The following is a 26,276-nucleotide window of genomic DNA, read 5'->3' on the forward strand; positions in this document are numbered from 1 at the left end:
GGAAGTGGCTCCTTATGTAATTAACATTTAGCTTCCTTATTATGAATGGAATGACAGAAAGCTGGCATTGCTTCTGAGTAGTGAGGTTAAGCACTGAATCCTCTTGAGCCCCTTCCATTCCTGAAAACATTTTAGTTCCTCTGTACACGCAATATGGAAGTTGGCCCTGCTTTCCAAACAAGACCTTTGGAAGGGTTTAGGAATATCTGACATGTTTTATTAAATGGATTGTCTTGTTCTACTTAAATCAGGTTTGTGGGATAACGTCTGGTGAGAACAGAAGAGTCAGTGGTTTCCCCCCCCCCAGTAATGTTAAATGTGCTGGGGGGGTGTTAATGCAGGTTAGGGCTGTTGAAAAAAATAAATTTGGTAAAATTTGGAACCGGCAAAATTTGGCCCGTTTTTATTCGGGAAATGCCAAAGTCCAAACTCCCCCGATTCGGATCTGTGGAATTCGGCATGAAATTCAGAGTTTGCGAATAAATGCGGCCATTTAAAGCCATTAAAAACACATTCTCGCCTTTCCGTGGCTCCGGGGGGGCATGTTTGGAGGTAGAGGTCCCAAACTTTCAGTGTAGCTTGAAGGGACCCTTCTTGCAAGAACCCCCAGGTTTTGTGAAGATTAGGTCAGGGGTCTGGAGTTATGGGGCCCGGAAGGGGTCCCCCCATCTGCCCATTGGAATAAAGCCATTAAACACATTTGCGCCTTTCTGCGGCTCCGGGGGGGGGGCATTTTTGGAGGTAGAGGTCCCAACCTTTCAGTGTAGCTTGAAGGGACCCTTCTTGCAAGAACCCTCAAGTTTTGTGAAGATTGGGTCAGGGGGTCCAGAGTTATGGGGCCTGGAAGGGGTCCCCCCATCTGCCCATTGGAATGAAACCATTAAAAACACATTCGCGGCTTTCCGCGGCTCTGGGGGGGCATTTTTGGAGGTAGAGGTCCCAAACCTTCAGCGTAGCTTGGCGGGACCCTACTTGCAAGAACCCCCAAGTTTTGTGACGATTGGGTCAGGAGGTCCCGAGTTATGGGGTCCCCCCATCCGATGTAACTACACCGAAAGTGCATCCAACAACGCTCAAAGCGTAAGTAAACAGCATAACTAGCATGGGTAACATATCTTTTCATTTCAACACAGCCAAAGTGCATCTCACAAGGCTACTAGCATAAGTGCGACCTGCTCAAATTCCGTATCTTCAGGATTGATACTCATGCTGCTGGATTCAAATCTTCCACAGCAACAATCACACTCGCAAAGAGGCAATCAGTCCCCCCCCAGGACAGGTAACCCCCCCAAATCACACTCCACAGAGGTAATCAAGCCCCCCTAGCAGAACAGCCCCCCCCCAACCAGAAGACGCAAATTCCTAACGAAGGAGAAGAATGGGCCAGACAGAGAAAGACTCACTGACATGGGATGTACGAATGGCAGGCTAGCCCATCAGAAACAACAGGAGCGGCTGCACAGCCCATTGGAAACAATAGGAGCCAGCCAGAGAGAGACTCACTGACCCACAGTTAACTCCAGACGAAGTTGGCAACTGGTGAAAACAGCAGAAAGCACAGTCCCACACAGAGGCAATCAAGCCCACCCCCCAGCAGAACAGGTAAACCCACCCCCCTTTGGCTTCCCCCCTCTCTCTCACACACACACACAGAATCTCTCCCCCCCCCCACATACGCAGGAAAAAAGTTATAGAGAAAAGCCCCAAAATGGGTCAAACTGTGGATGTCTTCTCTTCCATCAGGAGCAGGGATTGGGAGTCAGGACTCAGGAGTAATCCAATACGATTCTAGTAGACTCACATGCACAGACTCTCTGGCCATATATGCACGGGAGGTTTTGCCTTGGATTTGCCGCTCTCTAGATGCACATTAAGAATTGCCTGCTCCCATTCATTCCAATGGGTGGATGGGGGGGATCCCATAACTCGGGACCCCCTGACCCATTCTTCACAAAACATGGGGGTTCTTGCAAGAAGGGTCCCTTCAAGCTAGACTGAAAGTTTGGGACCTGAACCTCCAAAAAAGCCCCCCCCGGAGCCGCGGAAAGCCGCGAATGTGTTTTTAATGGCTTTATTCCAATGGGCAGATGGGGGACCCCTTCCGGGCCCCATCATTTTGGACCCCCTGGCCCAATCTTCACAAAACTTGGGGGTTACACTGAAGCTACACTGAAAGTTTGGGACATCTACCTTGAAACATGCCCCCCCAGAGCTGCGGAAATGCGTGAATGTGCACACACACACCCCACGGGGATCTCTCTCTCACACAAACAGATGCTTTCTCTTTCTCTCCCCGGGCTGCGCAGCGGCTGGGCTCACTCACTCAACTGCGACTGATTTGCTAGAAGAAGACACAGCTTGGCCACCGATTGGCCGCGGGAGAATGCTGCTTGGGGGCTCCGAACTTGTACAAATTTATCCGGTGTCTGCCCGAACTCGCTGAGTTTGGCTCGTTTTCCCGCCTTTTTTGACTTTGGTTCTATCAGAAGTAGAAACCGCTAAATCAGGGAAAATTCGACTGTTTTTCATGTCGGATGGAACCGAATCGACAGCCCTAATGCAGGTTCCTCTGACCCTGTCCAGTATTATCACTGGCTGGGTAACCAAGGTTGGGTGGGATAAATAAAATAAATTGATAGTGAAAATATAATTTATTTAAGGCACTATGTCAAAATAAAAATTATTTTAAAAAATAGTTAAAACAGCACAATGGCATTTCCTAAGGTTGATATACTATAACCACATGCCAGACACATTTCGGCCTATTTGACCTTACTCAGTGGTCAGTTGAAACCCATGTAAAACATACATACATATTTATAGATATATAAACATATACAGACAGTTGTATATCAGACCAGGCATGTATGTAAGTTGTCTAAAAACAGAAAGAAACAGAATAATAACAGGTTAGTCTCCATCTATTATAAGCCAATTGTATAAATCTTTTTTAGGTAGGGTTTCATTCCCCTCTTCTTTTTTCTCCTGTATTATCATTGGTCCTATGTTCTTCCTTCTCAAGGATTGCCATACAGCATTTCTGAATGTGTCACTGAATGGAATGAACTGGAAGTGTTTGTGCAATGTGATATCTTTATAAGTTTTGCTTTGGGCCCAGACTTATTACATAAGGGCTGCACACCCTTAGACTAGCAGACTTTGAGGGTCAATGGTGTTCTCAAAATCTGAGTAATAAAGCTATGAACAAACTACATGGAAGTAAGCCATCTTGCATGAGGAGACTTACAATATGTACCAGTGGCTTGGATCCAGACGAATGATTCTGAGGTGCAAGGATTTCTACCCATGAAACGTGATCTCCCCCACACTACAGTAGTTTGAAATGAATGCAGGAAAATCGCATTCTGTGGGCGGAAATCCTTACACCCCCAGAAACATTAGTCTAGATCAGTGGTTCCCTAAACCTTGCGGGCTACCACCCCCTCAGTTCCACAAACTCAACCCCAGCGTCCCCTAGTCTATCCAACAACACAGTTGAAGGGGCCCATCTCTAGCGCCCCCTGCTGCCACCTTGCCCCTTAGTGCCCCCCTAGGTAATCCCACCGCCCCCAGGGGGTGGTACTGTCCACTTGGGGAACCATTGGTCTAGATCCAAGCCACTGGTGCATATTGTAAGTCTCCTCATGCAAGATGGCTTACTTCCATGTAGTTTTTCATGGCATTATTATTCAGATTTTGAGATCACCATTGATCCTCCAAGTTTGCAAGCCCAAGGGTGCGTAGCCCTTATGTAATATCACATCCCAGAACAGATAGGGGTCCCCTGCTAGCATTGTGATGAGTAAATAAGCCAAAAGCATTGAAAGAAGCAGAGTAAGTAGAAGGAGAAAATGTGGAGCAAAAGAAATTGAGCAGGAGGGTAAAGTGCAGGACCCTCAGTAGGGAAATCTGGAAACACTCGTGGTTGATTGTAGTGATAGGCCCTGACTAGTGTTTTTCAGATGGGAAAGTCAGCAGTTTGTGCTGTTGATGCCCAGGTTGCAGAGTAAACTGCAGGCAGTGGTTAACTTCTAGAGCTATAGGCTAAAGGGCTTTGAGGCCTGTTTACATTTTGAGCAGCACATTGGTGGTCTCCTTGAGGCATCTTCTTGAGGAAATCAGGGTGTGTTTCTCTCTTGGCCTCTCCCAAGTAGTGGAAATCCTTCTTTCCAAGAAGCCTTTCTGAGAACTGCATGACATTTAGATACTGATAACAAAGGAGCATTCTTGTTCTTATTGGACAGGTGTTATGTAGGACATATTAACTTTTTTTACTTTCCCTGTTAGAAAAACAAAACAGAACTATAGCTGTACAAGAAAAATCCTTAGATGGGGAAGGCAGACTGATGCATTATGCCTTTTGCTTAAATCATATATCTGTGCCACAAGTAATCACTGTGCTGCCCCTTTTAGAATAATTTCACTCTCTGGCCCCCCAAAATAAGGTTTTGTACCTTCTGTAATAAAAGCTCAAGTTGAAAGATACAATTGTCTATTCTCTAAGACAAACTCAAACTCTTGCAACCCTTATGTCCTGTGAAATTATATGTACGTTTATGGAAGTTTCTTCCATTTATGTGAAACACTTCACAGATCCTCTGACATTGAACTTCTGGTGCTGCAACTTTTCTTGGAACAGTATATTTGTGTGTTTCCCTGTGGTGGAACAGATCTTCTTAAATTTTTCTTCTTCTCCAAAAGTGTTCTTGCAGCTGTTTGTAACTCTTCAGCATGGTCTTCGTGACTTTCTTTAAGTTTGAGAAATGGCCTTTGTACTTTCAAAAGAAGCATGCCTGACATGAAGGAAACAGCTTTAAAGTTAGCAAGAAGTACCATTCTAGAAGTCTGTGGCTTATAGTCTAATACAATTTTTCTCAATTTTTCCCCCATTTTTTGGCAGATCTGTCATCAGCAAAGCGGAAGTTTGCAGATTCCTTGAATGATTTCAAATTTCGATGTATAGGTGATGCAGAAACAGATGATGAAATATGTATAGGTAAGTTCAGGTTCCTCAGGGCAAGCTGGGTTTGTTTCAAACAGCTGACTGAGTTATTGAAACTGAAGTGGAATCATGAAAAATGCGTTGTCCATTTTGTGAACAGAGGAGTACTATTAGCTTCTTCAGAAGGTTCTCAGAAGCATTTACTCTTTCCAAGCAGATTGTCTATGGGTGAAGACAGGCACTGTTAACTTTTACAAGCTGACAGGCAGGAAGGGCCCAGTGGCAGTACAACCACCATAGAAGCATGTGGCCCGAGCATTGCCCCCAAAAACCCATAGGGGAAAGGCACTCGTATGTTCAACAGGATGCTCACCCTTCCCCCACAAGGGTCTGACTGGTAGTGGAAGTGCTGCCCATACACAACCATTCCTCAAAGCCACATACCCCCTTCCCTTGGAAAAGCTAAAACAACAACAACAAAAGACAGAGGCCAGGCTCAAACCCAAAAGCCCCTTCGTCCAAGACTAGCTGGGCCATGAAGGCAGATGCAAAGGAGGCATATGGCAGAAGGCACTCCACAGCAGTCCTGATGGGGCCAGGCAGAGATAGGCATGGCTAAGTGGACAGGCAATGGCATATCATGGCCAGGGATCCTGGTTCAGTCTCCATATGGGGAGAGGCCAGAGGCAGGCAAAAGCCTCAGAGCTGATGTTTTCTCCCTGCAAACCGCAAAAGGGGAAACAGGATGGCCCTGCTGACAGACTGTAGATTCATCGTTTTGGCCGATTACACCCCTTTGGAACCCCTGCCTGATGCATGCGTGGTAGCAGTTCCCTTGTTCCCTGTATATCCAGAGTCCCTTGCACATCTGCACTGCCAAGCTGCATGGCTTATCAAGTGCCAGCACTGTTTTTTCCCCCCCAAGATATTTTTTTAAAGCACCAGCAGTGTTGTGGGGGAGTGTGGGACCCAGAGACTGTGCCCCCATATTAGGGCAGCCACACACACCCTTGGACCACCCACCAGCCCATTCCCCTTGCAAGCCACACACTGCAGCCCGCAGCAGGTGTGTTTGGGAAGGGGGTGGGGACCAATAGTGTGGTCAGTCTTCAAGGTGCCACTGGACCTCTGTTATCTTATGCAGCTGAACAAGGTGCCACTGGACCTCTGTTATTTTATGCAACTGAACAAAAGAGGTCCAGTGGCACCAGCAAGAGTCTCTCTGTATCAGATCCCATCCCCTCAGATGTGTAAAAGGGAAATCATCCCAGGAAGTTCAAAGGGGATGTCATAGATGTGGGGGAGGTAGGGCACAGGGAGGGTGTGGAGCAAGTCTCATCTGCTCAGAAACAAGGTGCTTGTTCAACTGATCCATGGAGCACAGTGGGGCAACTGTCAGGCATCCCTAACCATGGTTATGCCCTGTCTCTTCTTGGGAAGAGGGGATGTCCTGGCAAGATAGTTTGCTAACAGCCCAGTACAAGGTTGTCAGTGCACATCTTCCCATCATAGGCAGCTTTCTTGGGTACACTTTTCTGGGAGGTATGCCCCATCACGTGACATGGGCCATACTACTGGGTTGGCCCTGCTTGAATAGTCTGTATTGTGGGAGCCAGCATTGTCAAGCTAAACACAGGTAAGTTGAACTGCTGGTTCGTCACACAATGCATAATTAAATTGTGGAACTCCCTGCCCCAGGATGTGGTGATGGCTGCCAACTTAGAAGGCTTTAAGAGGGGAGTGGACATGTTCATGGAGGAGAGGGCTATTCATGGCTACTAGTAAAAAGGGATACTAGTCATGATGAATACCTATTCTCTCCAGGATCAGAGGAGCATGCCTATTATATTAAATGCTGTGGAACATAGGCAGGATAATTCTACAGTCGTCTTGTTTGTGGGCTTCCTAGAGGCACCTGGTTGACCACTGTGTGAACAGACTGCTGGACGTGATGGACCTTGGTCTGCTCCAGCATGGCCTTTCTTATGTTCTTATGTTCTGATGGTTTCATTGCTAATGTGGTTTTAGTGTTTATTAGGGCTGTTGAAAAAAAATTCGGTAAAGTTCAGCTTTGGCAAAATTCGACCCTTTTTAATTCGGGACGTGCCGAAGTCCGAACTTCCCCACTTCGGATCCGTGAAATTCGGCACGAGATCCGGAGTTTGGGGGAAAATTCGGCCCAGGAGGCGCCCACCACTTCAAACTGAGAGTCGGGAAGAGGGCGGGGGTCTTTAAAGAGCCCCCCCGCAGGCCTTCACAGGGCTTCCATGAAGGTGCGCCGGGGGGTCTTTAAACAGATCTGCGCCTCCCAGCTGGAAGGCGCAGATCTGTTTAAAGCGCCTTGCTGGAAGGCAAGAGTCCCTGGAGCCTAAGTGGGGAGTTTAAAGACCCCCCACCCGGTTTCCCAGGAGTCCCGGGAAAGTGGGCAGAGGGTCTTTAAAGGCGGGAAAAGGCAGGTTCGGGAACGCCGAACCTGCTGAATTTATTCGGCAATTGCCCTGAATTTATTCGGCAATTGCCCCGAATTCGCTAAATTTGGGGCATCGTTTTCCTGCCTTTTTTCAGTTCGGTTCCATCCAAACTGAAAACCCCTGAATTGCGGAAAATTCGGCTGTTTTTTCGGTTCGGATGAACCGAATCGACAGCCCTATTGTTTATATTTGTTTTGTAAAGTTCTGTGATTGTATCATCCACCTCTTTGAGTTTGTTTTTGCTTGCCTTTAGACAAGCTCCTCCAGACAACTGATAAATGGAAACAGTGCAAACATTTCAGAAGAAAACATCTTGGCTTTCCATATCTGAAAGTCTCGCACATGTTGCACGAGACTCTTGAGAAGTTTGCTTGAAAATTCTTATCAGCTGGCCGCAGGAAGGAGACTTAAATCAACCGTTCTCCTCCCTAACAAGTGCCAATATTAAACAAAAGCAAACACAAAATTACATTAATTATATTTCCCCTCTACCATGTGCATATCATTTTTCTTTTTAAATGGATGTAACCATCAGTGCAAGCCTAAGTGTAGTTACACTCTTCTAAGCCCATTGACTCCAATGAACTTAAAACGGTGTAATTCTGCTTTGGTTTGCTCTGCTAAGGTAGCAAATTTGCTTGCTCATCTTGGGGAGAAAGTAATAATGGTTCACCTCTGAAAATAACATTCTTCAATACATTTTAATTACATCAAAAGAAAGAATAACGTTCTTGGGGTAATCAACCTTGTGACTTTCTGTCTTTTCCAGCAAAATCCCTGCAAGAGTTTGCTGCTGTTCTTAGAAATCTGGAAGATGAGCGCATGCGCATGGTAAGGATTAAAGTATGATTTCTTCAGAAGGAATGAAAAAGGAACTGGTGACGAGTCGCCACGAGGTTAGAGCAGTTCAGGAATGGGACAGGGACAATCTTTGGAAAAGCTGACCATTCTGCAGAGGTTTTCTAGGTGAAAACAGCTGTTAGTTTAAACTCTTATTTTGGGCAGCCTCTCCTTGGCCTAGGCAATTTTTGGATCAGTACTGAGCTATGTGCAGAAATTGAGGGCTGTATTTTGCCTACATTGTGTGATGGTGGAGACTTTGATATATGCTGGCTATGAGAAGAAGATTGCGAAGAATTTCTCTGCCTTTTCTTGTCTTCTTTGGCCAATAGCCTTGGTCTGGTTCAACAGCTAGAATTGTCGGCTTTTTGTGCCTCAGAGAATAGCAATATTCATCCTCTGGGAGTCTTGGCAGCACAAACAGGGGGCAGCAAACCACGATGAACTGCCTGCCACTGAATCCAGTTGGTCTCACACTCTGAGAACAAAGGCCCAATTATGCGCTACAGCTTGTTTGTACATTTTTGCTCTCCGTTGGAATACAGTTTCCCTGATAGCATCAAATGTAGAAGTTGTTATAGAGTTGGGTCAAATGTGCTGATTGTGTTCCCATTTTCCAGCTCTGTGGAGACTTATAGTAACTCAGCGGTAGACAGATGCTATTGCCACCTCCCCGGGCACAAACAGCTGTCTCATGTAGGATGACTTTCTCTCTTATTTACTCACACACCCCTCCTAAAGCCAAAACCCATTTTCTCCCTCCTTGTAGCTTTGGATGTTGTGGCTCGGCTCAGCCAAGGAAGAAAAAAGGGGAATAAAACCCAGCCTAAAAACAGAAGCTGGGTACCCAAGGTTGGGTGGAAAGAATTTATATATATATTCCTATATATTATATATAGGTTGGGTGGAAAGAAAAAATATATATATATAGAATTACCCTTGTGTGTGTGTGTGTAGATACACACACACACACACACATATATACTGAAAATATAATTTATTCGAAGTGCTGTGTAAAGGTTAAAAATATTTAAAAACATTAAAATAGCACAATGGCATTTCCTAGGGTTGATATCTGTAACCACATACCAGATGCCATTCGGCCTATTGGGCCATCAGTGGTCAGTTAAAACCCATGTTAAGCCTGCACACATTTACAGAAATAAATACATATACAAACAGTTTAAATCAAACCAGGCATTTGTATAGGTTGTAAAATCTACTACCAATTACTCAAACATCTGGTCAGATTGGTTCTAGTAATACTGGTTTGTATATGTCTCTCATATACAATGTGTGCACTTATCAACCTAGTAGAGCAAAGGTTGATATCGCTTCTCAGCTCAGCAGAAACAGTGAGGCCTATGGGTAGGGACAATACGGCCATCACATGGTTAGATCACGCTCGTGCAGGTCGCGATCTGTGTTGCTTTTGAGCAGACTACCTCTGCCTGTCTCGCCTTTGCAAATTTACTACTGATGTGTAATGTAGGGTTTGATTTAAGTAGATTAATTTTAAAGCTGAGATCATTAGCCTTATAGTTGTTGGCGCAAAAAGAATAGTAAAGTGTGAATTGTTCAATATTCATTTGAGGATTCCTTAAACCAGTTTACGGAGCCCCGTGGTGCAGAGTGGTAAGCTGCAGTACTGCAGTCCAAGCTCTGCTCACGACCTGAGTTCGATCCTGACGGAAGTTGGTTTCATGTAGCCGACTCAAGGTTGACTCAGCCTTCCATCCTTCCAAGATTGGTAAAATGAGTACTCAGCTTGCTGGGGGTAAAGGGAAGACAACTGGGGAAGGCACTGGCAAACCACCCCATAAACAAAGTCTGCCTAGTAAATGTCGGGATGTGACGTCACCCCATGGGTCAGGAATGACCCGGTGCTTGCACAGGGGACCTTTACCTTTTAAGCCGGCACTAGAATTGTCTGTGCTCCTGGGTAGCAGTCCCATGTACCCAAAGACTGGTATATGGTCACTGCATCTTCAAGTTTCTTTTTTCCAAAACACTTTTTCCCAAAAGTAGGTCCTCTGCTGCAATGATACTCCTTCTCTTTTGGAAGAGCAAACATGTTATCTGTTATAGGGACTTGTTACTTGCCAGAAAAATAAGGGTTGTGTGTCAACAGCTTTGGGTGTGGGTGTAATGTTAACATATAGGATTCATACATGAAGCCTTCACAATTGGGAAATGGAGTGGGTTTTTAAAACCCTCAAGAAGTGTCCATTTTTCAGTATCTAGAAGTGATAATAAATCTGTTTGCAGAGCTGAAAAATATTGGGCACCTGAATAGTTACATGGGTGCCTTGTGAATCCAGCCTGTGTGTCTGTGCATGTGTAATATTTATTTCACTCCTGCACTGGGCTATTGCCTCTCTACATGATGGTTGCACCTGCACATAAACACTATGATTTCAGCCCTGTAAGTGGTGATACAAGGTTCCCCCCCCCCCTAAAAACTAACAAATGGTTTGTGTTCTAAGACAGATGCCTTCAGCATCATGGCAGAATGCTTCTCACACAGCACCTCCCCTTCCCACACAGAGCTTAGAAGCTTTGAAAGGACCACTTTATGCTTGCTCTTACTGTCTGGTGGAACCACCTTTCGAATCCTACAGTCATAGGCTAACAGAGCCTGCATGAGAAGTCGAAAGCTGTTGGGAGAGAGAGAGCAAATTCCTTTCCTTTACCTTTCCTTTCCTTTATCCCTTAGAAGCTCCTTGATCCATTGATCTTGAGCAGCATACATCTAATGTTTGAGGGATATAAGGACTGAAACAAATCTTGCCACTGACAATGTAGCCTTGGGATCCCTGTCACTTAGTAAAAAGGGTATTATGTCAGACACAGAGGCATTAGAGATAGCAAATTTAAAGCAGCCACAACGTTGACTAAGTTATTACTCGTTAACAGCAGCCATTTTGGAAATGTAAAACTATATGGGCACATTATTTCAGACTATAGGGAATGAAATTACTGTTGGCTTTCACACAGGTTGGATAATGCACTCTCAATGCACTATAGCAAATGTTTGCAACTGGATTTTCATGTGAGAGTGCATTATCCAGCGAAGTGTGAAGGCAGCCTACAAAAGCTCTACTTGTCCTCCTTTCTAAGGGCTCAGCTAGATGAAAACCGAGAGAGAGGCTTGATCCCCGTGCGTATTTAATTTCCTTTAAAATCGGCCAGACGAGAATCTGGATCAGAGCTGGAACTGCAAGGTGGTTAACCCTTCCTTCTTGTAATTTTTTCCTGATAGAAATCTGCTCCCAATGGTTCCAAGTGCTGGTGTCCTGTTTCCCCCTCTGTTGGGGCTAATGATCACTCTGGGGAAAGGGATTTCTATCTGGGAAAAGGTGGTGGAGAAAGAGCCAACCCCCCACCCCCGCTACCCTCTGTTGTGGCCCTCTTCCAAGTCATCCCTGCTCCTACAATTGCATGTAAAGAAAGTTCAAAGGTGTTGGGAGATCCCATGCTAAATCTCCAGTGTCTCAACTAGTTGACCTAAGATTTATTTTAATTGTCTATGGCTGTGTCATGGTATCTTTTTTGTTTTGGCTTTTTCAATACATTTTTAGCAGGGAAAAGAGGATAGAGCAACAATACTGTGAAATAGCTACCTATTATTTAATATCGTAGCCACAACTTCCTCATCTGTCCTACAAGAGAACTGTGAGGCTAAGGCACATTTGTACTACTTTGGAATTGTTCCTGCTTGAAGTATTTGTACTACAATGTATGTCATTTTTGTATAATTGAGTATAGGACTCCTTAATAATATAGTCTGTGAAACTATGGCCATACCTGTTTCCTGGAAAAAGGTCTGCACTATTCAGACAAAATTATACTAGTAACTGAACAAGGTATTGGTGTGTGAGAGAAGAAGCTTAGTACTGGATAGGTGGATATTCTTTGTTTTTTCTTCTGTCAGATTGAGAATGCTGGTGAGGTCTTGATCACACCTCTGGAGAAATTTCGGAAAGAGCAAATTGGCGCTGCTAAGGTAGGTGGCAGAATGTTAGAATGTCCATTTTCAACTCTTTCTTCTATACCAGGAATGTTAGAAAGTCACATTTGACACATTGAGTTGGATGTTTGAAAACATTGGGTCAGTTGGGTCTTTTGGTGCTTCCTTAAACTCTCTGTGACCATTTTTACCCTCTTTCTCCAATTTGGGGAGGGCCTCAAAAGGGCATGAAAGTGTTTGCTGGGGAGGGAATATGTCTGTTTTGCCAAGGCAGCCTGGCTGAGGTGGTTGCTTTGCCACAAGCAACAATTCCCTCCTCTCCCTGCGCCAATTGAAAGTGACAATCAGATGTTGTCTTTATTTGCTCTCTGTGTGGTCACATAAGCCACATCTGATGGGAAACAGTGCCATGATGCCCTGCTTGCATGATTGTCTGGGAAAGGGCACTGGTGCAGCAGCTGAGGTGGGAAAAGAGCTGTAAATTACCGCAAAGAACAGCAAAAATATTTTCCCCCATGGGCTTTCCCACTCCTTAAAAGCCTTCTCTTTTGTGTTGACATTTTTGAGAGTAAAACTCCAGGGCAGCGTTAACTTTTTCTCAGCTGTTCTGAGGCATTGTACCTTTCTCCTTTCTTGCTTTGTTACTATAACAACTAGTGGCTGCTGGTAAGAAATAGGGATTCTTGCCAACTCCCCCCCTCCCGACTTTCTTTTTATATAGGAGAGGATTCTTGTAAGTTCTTTATTGCTGAGCTTCTGATCTTGGTGTTTGAATTAAAATAGCACCTAAAACTGACTCCAGGCTGAATTTTAATTGCACAGGGCAATGGCTTTAATCTATTGTTACCGTGAGGGCCACAGCTAGAACATGTTTGATAGATTGTATATCATTTATTTGCTCCTCACAATGGTATCACAGAACAATTAGCTGGTACAAGCACAAAAAAAAGTTCCCCTCAACACACACAGCTGGGTGGCTTATTAAGCCTTGAATAGATGTCAAAGAGCGGCATGTGCAATACTTGGATGACTAGACACAGTGTCTCAGTGCGAACGTAATGTTTCTGGCCCCTTTAATCCATAGTTTGGAAGTTAGGAATGTGCTGCCCTTCCTCTGCCTTGACTCATGCACTCCAGTCACATCCCCGACTTCCTGGTTACAGCAAACCACACAGTGTAATTATGTCCACACTGACAAAACTATAGTTGGACTTGCTGTCTGAACCAGAATTGGACACCAGAAGCTTAGATGCAGTGGGCAATATTTCCATGGATGGAAAGAGTACACTTTTCTCTCTCCCCTCCCCTCTGGTAGCCTAAAGTGTCTCACAAAATTCTGGTTCTGGCCTTCTGGAACAGCATTTTGGTTATAATGATTAGCGTGTCAGGCAAGGATCTGGGAGACCCAGGATCCCCACTTTGCCATAACTGGGTGACCTTCGGCCAGTCACTCTCTCTCAGGGTTGCTGTGAGGATAAAATGGAGGAGAAGGGAACAATGTAAGCTGCTTTGGGTCCAAATTGGGGAGAAAGGCAGGGTGTAATCAAGAAAATAAATAAATTGGGGAACTTTTTGAGCTGCAGTGGGAAAGGGGAGGCAAAAGAACGCATGTCATCCTTCTGCTCATGGAAACATTGTACTGGATCCAAGCCGATCATTTGAACTGAGTTTTCAGTTCTGGTCAGGAGGGCAAATGTCAATCGCAGGTTATCAATTTGGGCACAATGAAAAGCTACAGTTTTCCTGTACTAGGAAGTCAAGAACAGAATTGTAGGACAGGATGGGAGGAAGGAGGGAGAGTAGTGAATGTGCACATTCCAAATCTTGGATCAGTGGCTATTATGATTTCAAGTAAGTGCTGATGTGTCAGTAAAGAAGTTGATTTCTCTTGAAAGCCAGCATGGTATAGTGTTTAAGAGCGGTGGACTCTAATCTGGTGAACTGGGTTGGTTTCCCCACTCCTACACACAAAGCCATCTGGGTGACCTTGGGCTAGTCACAACTTTCCGAACTCTCTCAGCCCCACCTACCTCACAAGGTGTCTGTTGTGGGGAGAGAGAAGGAAGGAGATTGTATGCCAGTTTGAGTCTCCTTAAAAGGTAGAGAAAGTCGGCATATAAAAAGCAACTCTTCTTCTTATCAGATCAGCTTCTTTTGCTATAGCTGTGGCAAACTTTCTAGTTATCCAATTCATAAGCTGCTAAAAGTTTTACCCCTCCACATATGTGGTGAGGAATTCAGACAGCATCTGCTTGCTTATACTACCCATGGTGACGAGAACTTTTGTTGTGTACTTCAAATGATATATGGTACATTCTTTGTCTTACTTGGAGGCTGGTTACCCATATAGTAATGTGTAATATTTGACTTTGCCCTGACACAAAGTTGGCACAGCTGACTTCTGCAGTCATAGAGGGTGAAGGAGAACTCTGAAGAACTGCTGCAGTGCAGTCATTCATGAAAACTTGTATATATGTGTTTTCTTTCTTTCATTCTTTCGGTCAGGAAGCTAAGAAGAAGTATGACAAAGAGACAGAGAAATATTGTGGTGTGTTAGAAAAACACTTAAACCTGTCTTCTAAGAAAAAAGAATCCCAACTTCAGGAGGTGAGAGTTGTTTCTTGTTCTTTTTTAAATCACACTATCCTGTGTCAGTTTTCACAGTCCTTTCACAGTTTTCATGGGTTTTCTATTTACTGATTTTGGGGGCAGATTTTAATCATGTTTTATCGATTTTACTGTGTTTTATTGTAAAATGTGCACTGTGTAAGCCTCCCTGAGCCTGGTTTTGTTGGGGAGGGTGGAATATAAGTAAAACACGTAAAACAAATAAATAAATTTGTTTATGCATTCCAAGGCAAGTCTTCAGTGTGATGTGTGCAAGTCCTTTCAAATCTCCAGAGCAGTTCTAAGGAAATGTTTTTTAGCCTGAATATTCATGGTATTGAGAAAGAAAATATATCATACCCCAAGGAGACACAAGCATTCGATCGTAGACAAATTAGTGGTTGAAATAAGGTTTATTAACATGTTTGTATACATGGTCCATATATGGAACAAGAAGTGTCAGATGTTCAAGCTGGATTCAGAAAAGGAAGAGGCAATAGAGAGCATCTAGCAAATTAGCATACGAGAGAATTTCAGAAGAAAACCAGTCTTTCATAGATAGAGTTGTGCAAAATATTTTTGGTAAATTTCGGGTTCGGGTTTATTGGGCTCGACCTTTTTTGGGTAAACTCGAAATAAGCCATATACCCATAACGGTAAATATGGGTATTCGGCTTATTTCCAGGTTTACCGGAAAAATTCGGGCCCATTTATGGGGATTTTTTTGGAAGCTCCTGGGGGGCTTTTTCGAGGTAGATCCCCAAAAGTCACCACATAGCTTGAAGGGACTCTTATTGCACGAACCCTGAAGTTTGGTGAAGATTGGGTAAGGGGGTCTGATTTTATGGGGTCTGGAAGGGGTCACCCCCCTCCCTAAAGAAACAATGCCAAGTTCTCATTTTATGGGCGACCCCCATAAAATTGGATCCTCTTACCCAATCTTCACCAAACTTCTGGGGTTGTGCAAGGAGAGTCCCTTCAAGCTACGCTGCAAATTGGGGGCTCTACCTCCAAAAATGCCCCCCCCAGCTGAACCAGAAAAGCTGAATAATTATTCGGCTTTTCTTGGAATCGCTTATTTGGCTCAGCTGATTCCCACGTTTTTCCCCTCTGGTAAACCCGAGCCAAAAATAAGCCGAAATGGCAATTTTCAGCTTTATTTTCTGCTCGAGTTTACCAATACACACAAGCCTATTTATAGATTACAGCAAAGCTTTTGATTGTGAGGATCATGAAAAGCTATGGTTGGTTTTAAAAGAAATGGATGTGTCACAGTATCTGATTGTTTTGATGTGCAACCTATACACTGGACAAGAGGCTAATATTAGGACAAAATATGGAGAAACAGAATGGTCTCCAGTTGGCAAAGGTGTTAGAGAATGTAATGACACACAGAGCCTGTTTCAAGCAGCCTGTCTGTGAGAAAAGCCATCTGCAGCCTGACCTGCTTAACGAATCCTCTGTTTCGTCTCATAGAATGTTGAAATGGGAGGACATTACAGAAAATGCTGTTGTGCTAGTGGAAAAGAGGCTTTCCTAAACTTTTCAACCCATATCAGATAACGGGCCTAAAGGCATTACAATTACAGCATCAAACCTATAGTGACATTATGACAAGGACCACAATTTAGCTTGTGTTGCTCTTATGGAAGGGAAAACCCTAGCATAGATTGATTGACTGGTGTGAAGTTAAGGGATAGGCAAGATTCAAACTGCTCAGCAAAATGTTCACATCCCATCTTTAATGGGAAGGAATAATGGTCATTTTGCTGGAATGAAAATCTCTTCAGGGGATCTTGGGAAAGAAGAACGCTGTAGGGCAGGCTAAGAATTTGAAAAGTAGCTAGGTTAAAGACACAGAAGGTATGGAAGCTAAGGAACAGAAAGCTAGAGGCGGGGTAGCTGAAGGATAAGGGAAAGAAAGATGAAAGAGGCAGAAGGGTGTGAGGAAAAGCATTGGATTGTAGAATGGAGAACTCTAGATCTAGATTTCAACTATCTCCCATGCCTCTTGGAATTTTGCCAGCTGTTAATTCTGCCATCACCTCAGCAGTTCTATTTGGTAATCTTAAGAGGGTAGTAAGGGGGCAAAGAGGCAGTGTTGAGTTTCTCAAATTGATTTGGCCTAACTTGCCAATTCTTTTGCAGTAGGACATCTGGCGCCACCTTGTGGACATCTTTCTTATTTAACTTTGCTTCGAGATATTTTTATTTTGTCAGTTTGTTTTGTCAAATACAAAATATTGACATTTACAATCCTGGCACAGAACTGTTATTTTGATGTATTAAAAAAGTTCATGTTTCTTGACACAGACCGTCAGTCTGGTATTTGGTTGTTAAGCATATCTGTCTCCAAAGGTGCTGCTGACCACTTTTCACGCGTTTTCACTTTTTTGGGAGGACAGACATATGCAATTCTGCTGCAAAACCTTTGCAACACCTTTGGATGCCTGTCACTTTGGTTAGCTGCTGAAATCTGGAACAGGGCATCTATATCTTGTGCCCTCCACATAGGAGCAAGAACCTGATTGTTATCAGGCATGAAATATCTGCAGTTTCAGCTAATATTTCAGAAGGGGAAGGATGCCAATAGAGTATTAGATGCATGTGGAATGGTTTTCTGTTTGTGATAATTTTAGATGAGTGGATAGAATCATAGAATCATAGAGCTGGAAGGGACCACCAGGGTCATCTAGTCCAACCCCCTGCACAACTCAGGAAATGGGCAATGATTTTTAAGAACCTGAAACGTTACCAGCATTTGTTATTGTTGTAAAAACCAATAGCCAAATGAAGCCAAATGTCTATACTTTAATTGCTAATCTGTATCTTTAATTCCCATGGTAAATGACAGGCGGACAGCCAGGTGGACCTGGTTCGGCAGCATTTCTATGAAGTCTCTCTGGAGTATGTTTTCAAAGTACAGGAAGTTCAGGAGAGGAAGATGTTTGAATTTGTGGAACCTGTAAGTAAACATTCACAGCTTATAAAGCATTGTTACTGTTTTGTGATCTGTTGTGTAATTTAGAAGGTAGAGCTGAGAAGATATCTTTTGTTGTTGGTTTGCATTTCAGACTTAAAACATTGCCCTACTAATTGTCTCATGCCTAGTAGTCAGTTTTGTCCTAGTCAGTCAGTTTCCAGACAAACAATTTTGAAATTGTTTATTAATTGCATGTTATTTGTTACATGTGTTGTATAAATAATTTCAACTAATTATCATATGTACGCCAATCCATACTTTTCAGTCCTCTGTCTCTTTCCTTAGTTTTCCCTTCAACACAACTCTTGCAATTTCAAATCTTTGGCATAAGTTCTTCACAATTAAAGTTGTTTTGAATAAGCCTTTTATGTCTTCAACCAGTAGTCATACTTTCATACCCACAGCCAAATTAGCAGGAGGGCTTGAAAAACAGAATCGAACAAGGAAAGATGAAAGGGAGAAATTGTCTCTGTTATTACAATGCATACATTTGCCCATATATCTTCTATATCTTGATTTCATGTGCTGCTTTTTTCTTGGCTGATTCTAATGGCCAGGTATTTGCATCATCTGAGTTTTCACTTTCCATTTATGCAGTACCTGTCTTTTAACAACGATGCAGTTCTTTTGATCCATGCCTTTATTCCTTCTTTACATTGCAAGTAGCTGAAATTTTTCCCAGTATTAATACTGTAAGTTAAAGCACTACTCACAACCTGAGTTTGATCCAAACGGAAGTCGGTTTCAGATGGCCGGCTCAAGGTTGACTCAGCCTTCCGTCCTTCCAAGGTCGGTAAAATGAGTACCCAGCTTGCTGGGGGTAAAGTGTAGATGACTGGGGAAAGCACTGGCAAACCACCCCGTAAACAAAGTCTGCCTAGAAAACGTCGGGATGTGTAGTCACCCCATGGGTCAGTAATGACCTGGTGCTTACACAGGGGATTACCTTTACCTTTGAAAGACCATTTCTTAGAATCATAGAATCATAGAGTTGGAAGGGACCACCAGGGCCATCAAGTCCAACTCCCTGCACAATGCAGGAAATTCACAACTACCTCCCGCCTCCACACCCCTAGTGACCAGAAGATGGCCAAGATGCCCTCCCTCTCATCATCTTATATGTTTCTAGGATGGGATTAACCTATTCACCCTCCTTTGCTCTGAATTTGACTCATGGACTTTTACAATATGTGTGCACTAAAATGGCTACATGTTTCCCACATGTCTAGCAACCATCAATAGTATTCCTCTGTTTAGAGCATTCAACTGTGCCCCAGTATATTCTATGTAGGACTTACAGCTGAGTTGCACCTAGAGTGGAAGATTTAATATTTGCTAGTTCCCCTTTCTGATATGCTGTTCTTTCAAATATTGATAGATAGCATCTGTTAATTTGATAAAATACCCATTTACTTCAGTATAAAGCTGTAAGGAGTTTGTGAAGCTACAAGCAAATCCTAATAAAATACTTGGGGTTTCTAAATATGCTGATAACTTGAGAGTATATTTTCTCCCCATGTCTTCAAAGCAGCTGAGTTTGATAGAAATGCCTTGTATAACACACTTTCTACAAAATCATCCATCCTTTTATCTTTAGTTTATGATTTCCTGCAGTATGTTAAGTCCTAGTGTTCAAGTTGATCATTTGAAAACACTAATTCCTAATGGGGCAATCTCCAAATCTTGGGGGACATAGGGGTCTGTGGCAGGCCAGGAAGCCGGGAGTTGGTGTGGGGAAAAGGGGCAGATGGAAATTCACCTGGTGAAGAGGTGGGCTGCTGCCCTGTTGGCTGGATTTGACCGGGAATGCCAGTGGTAGGAAAAGACTGGCCGATTCATGTGGCAGCCTTTATGGGAGAACCTCTGAGGTTAAGAGGAACCAGGACAGTAGACTGAGCTCCTGCGGCAGAGGGGTGGGGCCATTATTGGGGAACGAACTTGGGCTTGTAGGTCAGAAATGTTGGCAGGCAGCATGGGATTGAGGGACTTGGCAGCTGCCCGACCCAGTGTGAAGAAATGGCTGGGTCAGAGGTGTAGGAAGGTAGGAATGAAGCAACTGTGGTTCAGGGAGCCCTGCACTGAGGTAACCAGCGAGCTGCCTGGAGAATAAAGTTATTGTTGTTGTGTTTGAACCTCGAGTTGGTGTCTTGATTCGGTAAGGAAGGGGGATGGAACACTACCCAGACCCCTTCTGTCCCCTTGCACTAGGATTGCCAGGTCCCTCTTCACCACTGTTGGGAGGTGTTTGGGGTGGAGCCTGAGGAGGGTGGGGTTTAGGAAGGGGAGGGACTTCAATGCCATAGAGTCCAATTGCCAAAGTGGCCATTTTCTCCAGGTGAACTGATCTCTATCGGCTGGAGATCAATTGTAATGGCAGGAAATCTCCAGCTAGTACCTGGAGGCTATTGCTGTGTTCCGTATGGAAAAATACCAAATTAATGAACACAGTTTACAACTAAACCTTGTTTGCTTTTACTGGATGTTGTATATACTTCATACAAGCGTACAGTAATATGACTTATCTCATACACATACATACAGATTTACACATCTGAATACACAGGCATAATATGCCCTTGCAATTTTCCAAATCTGGTGTAATTGCCAATTTTTCTATGAGCATTACTTGCCCTTACAATCTATGCTGTGCCGTATGCCATGCCATGCCCACTTTATTTCCTGGGATTGGGTAACGTTTCAATAATCTTTATGGAGGCATCAACCTAAAAAATAATAATGAAAACATTTATAATCAAATACAAACACCATAAATTAATTCCTTTTACCTTTACCATACTTACTGAATTTGAGGCAACAGCCTTCCCCTGCCGGTCACAATTGAAAAGTGCCGGACCTAACAGGAGGTCCCTATACTTTTGTTCATCTTAATGCATTCAACTTTTAAACTTTTTCAAAAAGGGGACAGATCCTTTCAATACTTAAAGAAAAGCTGACAAGCCCAATGCACTGTTTAATCCCACTGGCTCAAGAGTGTTATATTTGAAAATATATTTGGATTCCATTCTGGATAATGCCTTTTCAGCAGAAATTTGTGTAGAACACCTATCTACTGAATCCAAAACACAAAACCTAATTTTGTTGCAATCATGATTATTGTCCAAACAATGTTTTGTTAAAGGAGCTGACAGTTCCTTCCTTCTAACGCGAGACAGGTGTTCCATGATCCGCAATTTAACTGGGCATGTCGTTTGCCCAATATATCCCTTTGAACATTCACATAATACATAATAAATTACATAGGCAGAGTCATCACGCAAAACCGTTTTCTCAAAAGTAGTTACCAAAAAGTACCTGGAGGCTGGCAACCCTACCTTGCACTGGCTTCTGACAGGAAGTGAAAGACAATTGTTATATACTGCTTTCCCTGCACTGAGAATGAAATCTCAGATATTAGATAATCTCTCTCAGACCCTTGAAAAATGGCAAGCGGCAAACAGGAATCAATTATTTTAATTGTTACCTGAGGCTCATGGGTTTTTGTTTTTTTTTGGGTGGGGGGAGCATCTTGAACAATCATGGTTGGTTGGAAAGCTAGTATATGAACATTTTAATAAATAAACTGGGGGCATTTTATCAAAACAATGTGTACTTTGGGGGCTGTCGTGGGTGAAATGATAAGGACCACTAGTCTCATAGTTCTCCTGTGACTTCTTGCACATTCTCAATATGTTTTCTTTGTGAGAATGATGAGCAGAATGGTGAGGTTTCCTTCACAAAAGGCTGCAGGCCATTTATTCATGGAAGGTTTTGCATTGGATTTGTCACTCTATAGATGCACATTTTCCCCATCTGAATTCTCAAAACTCTGCATGGAGGCTTATTGTTGAGTTTTGAGAATATGGATGGGGGAAAAGTGCATCTAAAGAGTGGCAAACCCAGTGCAAAACCTTCCATGAATAAATGGTGTTTGTGACAGGCAGAAGCTCAGCTTGTTGCCACACGTGTGCGTCCCCTCCCTCCTCCCCTCATATGCAGAAGGTGATTCAAGGCTTCCTGCTTTCAGAAGTGTTCAATCTCCAGCTTAATGTGATGACCAAATGTGGGTGTCAGGGCAAACAGGAGTGTGTTTTCCCCCCATAGGCCAGGATTGTCGCTTGGAATTGAACTGTGGTTAGAATCCTGTTGTGTGGGAAAGAATCAGGCTCCAGTTAATCCAGACCCCTGCATTTAGACATCATGGCGACTAGGAATTTATTACAAACTTGGAAGAGTTTATTTTTTCTCATGCCACACCATGGTATGGGAGGACAGAAGATAATATGTGCGCTAGCCAACTCGGTATCGTTCCTGCCACAAACTAGCCACTGTTTTTGACATCTGAATAGAAGTGTGAGAGCAGCTTCCATTCTGGTGCAGGCCTCTCTCACTGGGAAGTATGTGTGAAGTATGTGTGAATACTTCAGTAATTACTGATCTCATGGGTTTTCCCCAACCAGACTCAATAATCTTTCCTAGATTCGTTCCTTCTATGGGGGAAAGTAAAAAGAGTATTCATAGTCTCTGGAATCCAGTCGCTGTGAACCTCCACTGAAAAGTAAACGGGGAAGCAGAAAAAAAGATGCATTGAGCAGAATGCTATGAAAATGTCAAATGCAGAATTTGCTTTTTCAGAGTTTTTTAATGTCATCTATATACCTGCTTGAGGCTGCTCTGGAATTAAACAAAAATGGTGGGCTGTTGCACCCTCTGGTGCTGCACTCGTTTCATCCTTTTTTGCGGGGTTTGAAAACATCTTATTGTGTTTATTGATAGCAGCTTCATTTGTTTAATGAAATAATAAGTAAAAAGTCAACAGCAGTCATGGCCTCAGCCCCAGTTGGTGTTGCCTGATGTTGACCCTGGCCACGTGTAATTCTGCCTGGGCACTACAGAGATGAATGGGCTTATTTGATGGCTAAGAGTGTGTGCTCTGGCGAATGCACTGGAAAAGCAAAGGACATAGGCGGAATTTACAGCGAAGCAAAACACAGCTTTAAAAAAACGGGCAGATTGCTGGAAAACCCTTGTTTATGACTTGTTTTGCAGTCGTACAAGTTCTTAGCTGCTATGCTGTACCAACTCTCTTCGGAAGTTGAAGGCCATTCCTGTTGTTCATTTCATTTGCTAGAGATCCTATGAGTAGGCATGACCTTTAGTGTGTGAAAATGTGTCTTTGAAGGCTTTTTAAAAAAAAAAACCATAAGGAGGCTGGTTCCTTTGTTGTTCTGGACAGAAGTGACTTGAGTGACTTCAAGGCCTTAAGACAGCAATGTATTTGTGCTTTGTTTCCTCTTACTTGAAATGACATGCTGGGGGTGGAGAATACTTTTGTTCCTTCCTGGAGCTTTGGAGGAGTAAAATCCTCAGCTCTTCAGGAGCTGAGTAGCAAGGATAAGAATCTTACAATTTTATGTTGCTTCTGTTTTGTACTTGCAGATGGCACCAGCAATGTGAGTGTTGTTTAAATATAAGTGACGCCATTGGTTTATGGAATGTACTGTCTATAAAGTACACTCTCTCACACACTGTGTGTGCATCTGTATGTGTAGCTTAGCAAACCTTTGTAAAGGAGGGACAGACAATTGTTTAAATGGGGCAAGAGACCATAAGCAAGAAAAGGTGGTGTTCAAAAAGCATCTGCATTCATGGCATACTTTGTCAATGATCCTTGTTGGTTGCATTATATTCCTAAACTGGTTGAGGTAGAAAACTTGCTCATTATACATTGTCCATTGGACATGTGTGGTAGAAGGGGGTTGTGTGTGCTTTTTCTTTTCTTTTTTAAAAAAAAGATTTTATGAGCATGTGCAGTTCTTAGAGGTACCGTGACAGTTCTCATGAGCAAGACATTGTGAGGCACATTTGGCTACACAATTGGTGTTTAATATGCTGCTGCTTTAGGTGTTTTCTGGATGTTTGCAGCTGAAATCCAGAGATGTGTGCCAACCAAAATACATTGTCCACAGCTGTTGAACATAAGAGCTTGTGTCTGAAGAGAGAATCTGAAGCCCAGAAGGCTGTATAATATCATACTGTGGATCATATTTATTTATTTCTATTTTTATCCCTCCTCTTCCCTGACAATTGACATAAATAAAAACATAAATAAAAATACAAATATTCTATAAAATTCACCACTCCGGCATGTCAAAAAAGCTGACAGGAGGCCCAGTACGATTGCTTTAATGGAATGCCTGGAGGAACAATTCCATCTTATAGGCCCTGCTGAACCTAAACAGGTCCTACAGGGCACGAGTCTCTTCAGACAGAGCATTCCACCAGGTTGGGGCCATGATTGAAAAAGCCCTTGTTCTGGTGGAACGAGCTACCGAGGGTCAGACACCACTAGAAGTCTGTGTGAAGTGGAACACAAGTACCACGAGGGTTGTAATGGGAGAGGCAGTCCTTAAGATCTTGCGCCTAATGTGATATTTATGGGCTGTGCCGCTTTTTCCTATGTGATTTTTTAAAAAAGAAAATAAGTTCCATTGAATGCAGTGGAACATTTCCAAGTAAGTGTACATAGGATACAGTTTTACAGTTTTAATTTTGCAATCCTATGCAAAATTATTCCAGTCTAAGGCCATTGCTTTTCTTGGGCTTAGACTTGCGTAACTTTACTAGGTTAAACAGAATCCTGTCCTTTCCCTTTATCCCTTAGAAGCTCCTTGATCCATTGATCTTGAGCAGCATATAACTAGTGTTTGAGGGATATAAGGACTGAAACAAATCTTGCCACTGTAGCCTTGGGATCCCTATCGCTTAGTAGAAAAGGCATTATGTCAGACACAGAGGCATTAGATTTGTAAGTTAAAAGGGGGGAAATATAATGTGATCGAAGTTCCTCGTAAAAGCGGCATTCCAAAAGGGCATGAGCTAGTGAATCGATAGAGCCAGAAGAGCAAGGACAGGTCCTGTCTGAATATGGTATATTCAAAATTCTACCCTGCATAACCAAAGAGGGGTTAGCATTCAATCTAGCCAAACAAAAGGTCTAGAAAGACGAGGAGTTGTCAAATAATATGTATAAGCAGGCAAACCACGTGGTGGTGGTTTTCCAAAGAACTGGGATGAACAATCACGGTGAGCACGAAAAGTAGTGCTGTTATAATCAGGCTCTTTAATGCGCTGTTTAATTTTGGTGAAAGCTTCAGTTTTCCCAAGATCTAATAACATTTCCTGTGAGAAGCCCAACAATGACAGTTTCTCATCTAAGATTTTTTGCCATGAGGATTTAAAAGGGTCATGCTTCAGAGAAGCTAGGAACCCCTCAGTGCTAAAGCACAGTTTAAGATGCAGTTTAAAGGCGGCCAACCATGCCCTAGCTTCGAGTGACATTTGGCCAAACTCGGAACGAAGAGTAACACCAGCAACAAATCGAGGGGCATTTAGGAGTTTTCGTAAGAACTGAAGCAATGGTCGATCTATAGATTCATTGACAACTGTTATCCAGATGGCAACACCAAAGAGAATAATTGGGGTAATTTTTAGATTAAAAACCTGAATAGCCCCTGGAATATATTTGCCACCTTTGGTGTGGAAAAAGTTGACAATAGCACCAACCCCAGGTTTAATTTTGTTGGACACTGCTTTTTGATGGGCATTCCAATTTAGGTTATGGGAAAAAAGAATAAACAAACTCCTTGACTTGGTCAACCTCAAAGCCGTCTAATACCCAGCGAAAAAGAGGCATTTTTCTCCTCTTAGTGAAGATCATAATCTTAGATTTATGATGGTTTATTTTAAGATCTTCCCTAGAGTAGTACTCAGAGGAGGTTTGTAAAGATCTTTTCAAACCAATTCTTGTACGAGACAGGAGAACTGCATCATCAGCATAGAGTAGAATTGGGGTGGTATGACTTGCAAGCTTTGTGGGGTGACAAGACTCTGAAAAATTGGTTGCCATATCATTCAGGTATAGATTAAACAAGAGAGGAGCAAGGAGGCAACCTTGGTCTAAAACACACGGTCACTTACTCCGGTTTCTGCCCAGTCTCCTCCCCGTTCCAGCCAGGATTAAATGAACCCGGGCGGGGGGGAAATCTGTGTGCATTACCTTTGTTGATCCGTGGCGAAACAGCGTGCTGATCCGTCCATCAAAACAGAAAATGCGGGAGACACTTACTTCCTGGCCGTTCAGCAACGCCCCCTCCCCCTGGTGATTGGTCGACTCAAACTGACCAATGATAGCCTTGCGCGCAGGATCGGGCCGGGGCAGAAAGCCCCAGAAGGCCCCCTCGCTTGGGGGGTGGAAGGGGGGGTCCGGTGGCTCCAGGGGGAGGGGGCGTCCCGCAAGCCCCACGCCGGAGACGGGGCTTGTGGGAACCCCTAACGTGGTGGGTAGGGTTATGGATAGAAGTGGACCCAGGCCATTTATGCACGGGAGGTTTTGCCTGTGCCTTTCTCCAGATGCACATTTCCCCTGTCCCAGTTCTCAAAACTCTGCCTGGGGGGCTTATTGTT

General features: G+C 43.4%; 1 protein-coding gene across 3 annotated transcripts in view; it reads left to right on the plus strand.

Moving 5' to 3' along the window:
• Positions 1-26,276, plus strand: part of ARHGAP26 (Rho GTPase activating protein 26) — a 357,153-nt gene that overhangs the window by 88,864 nt on the left and 242,013 nt on the right. For all 3 annotated transcript variants that reach the window (XM_056851135.1, XM_056851143.1, XM_056851152.1), the window contains exons 2-6: positions 4,901-4,996; positions 8,183-8,244; positions 12,188-12,259; positions 14,729-14,830; positions 17,685-17,795. In XM_056851135.1, the coding sequence (XP_056707113.1) occupies positions 4,901-4,996; positions 8,183-8,244; positions 12,188-12,259; positions 14,729-14,830; positions 17,685-17,795 (443 nt within the window). The remainder of the gene's footprint in view (positions 1-4,900; positions 4,997-8,182; positions 8,245-12,187; positions 12,260-14,728; positions 14,831-17,684; positions 17,796-26,276) is intronic.

The sequence above is a fragment of the Euleptes europaea genome, chromosome 1 (genome assembly GCF_029931775.1).
Source record: "Euleptes europaea isolate rEulEur1 chromosome 1, rEulEur1.hap1, whole genome shotgun sequence".
NCBI lineage: Eukaryota > Metazoa > Chordata > Lepidosauria > Squamata > Sphaerodactylidae > Euleptes > Euleptes europaea.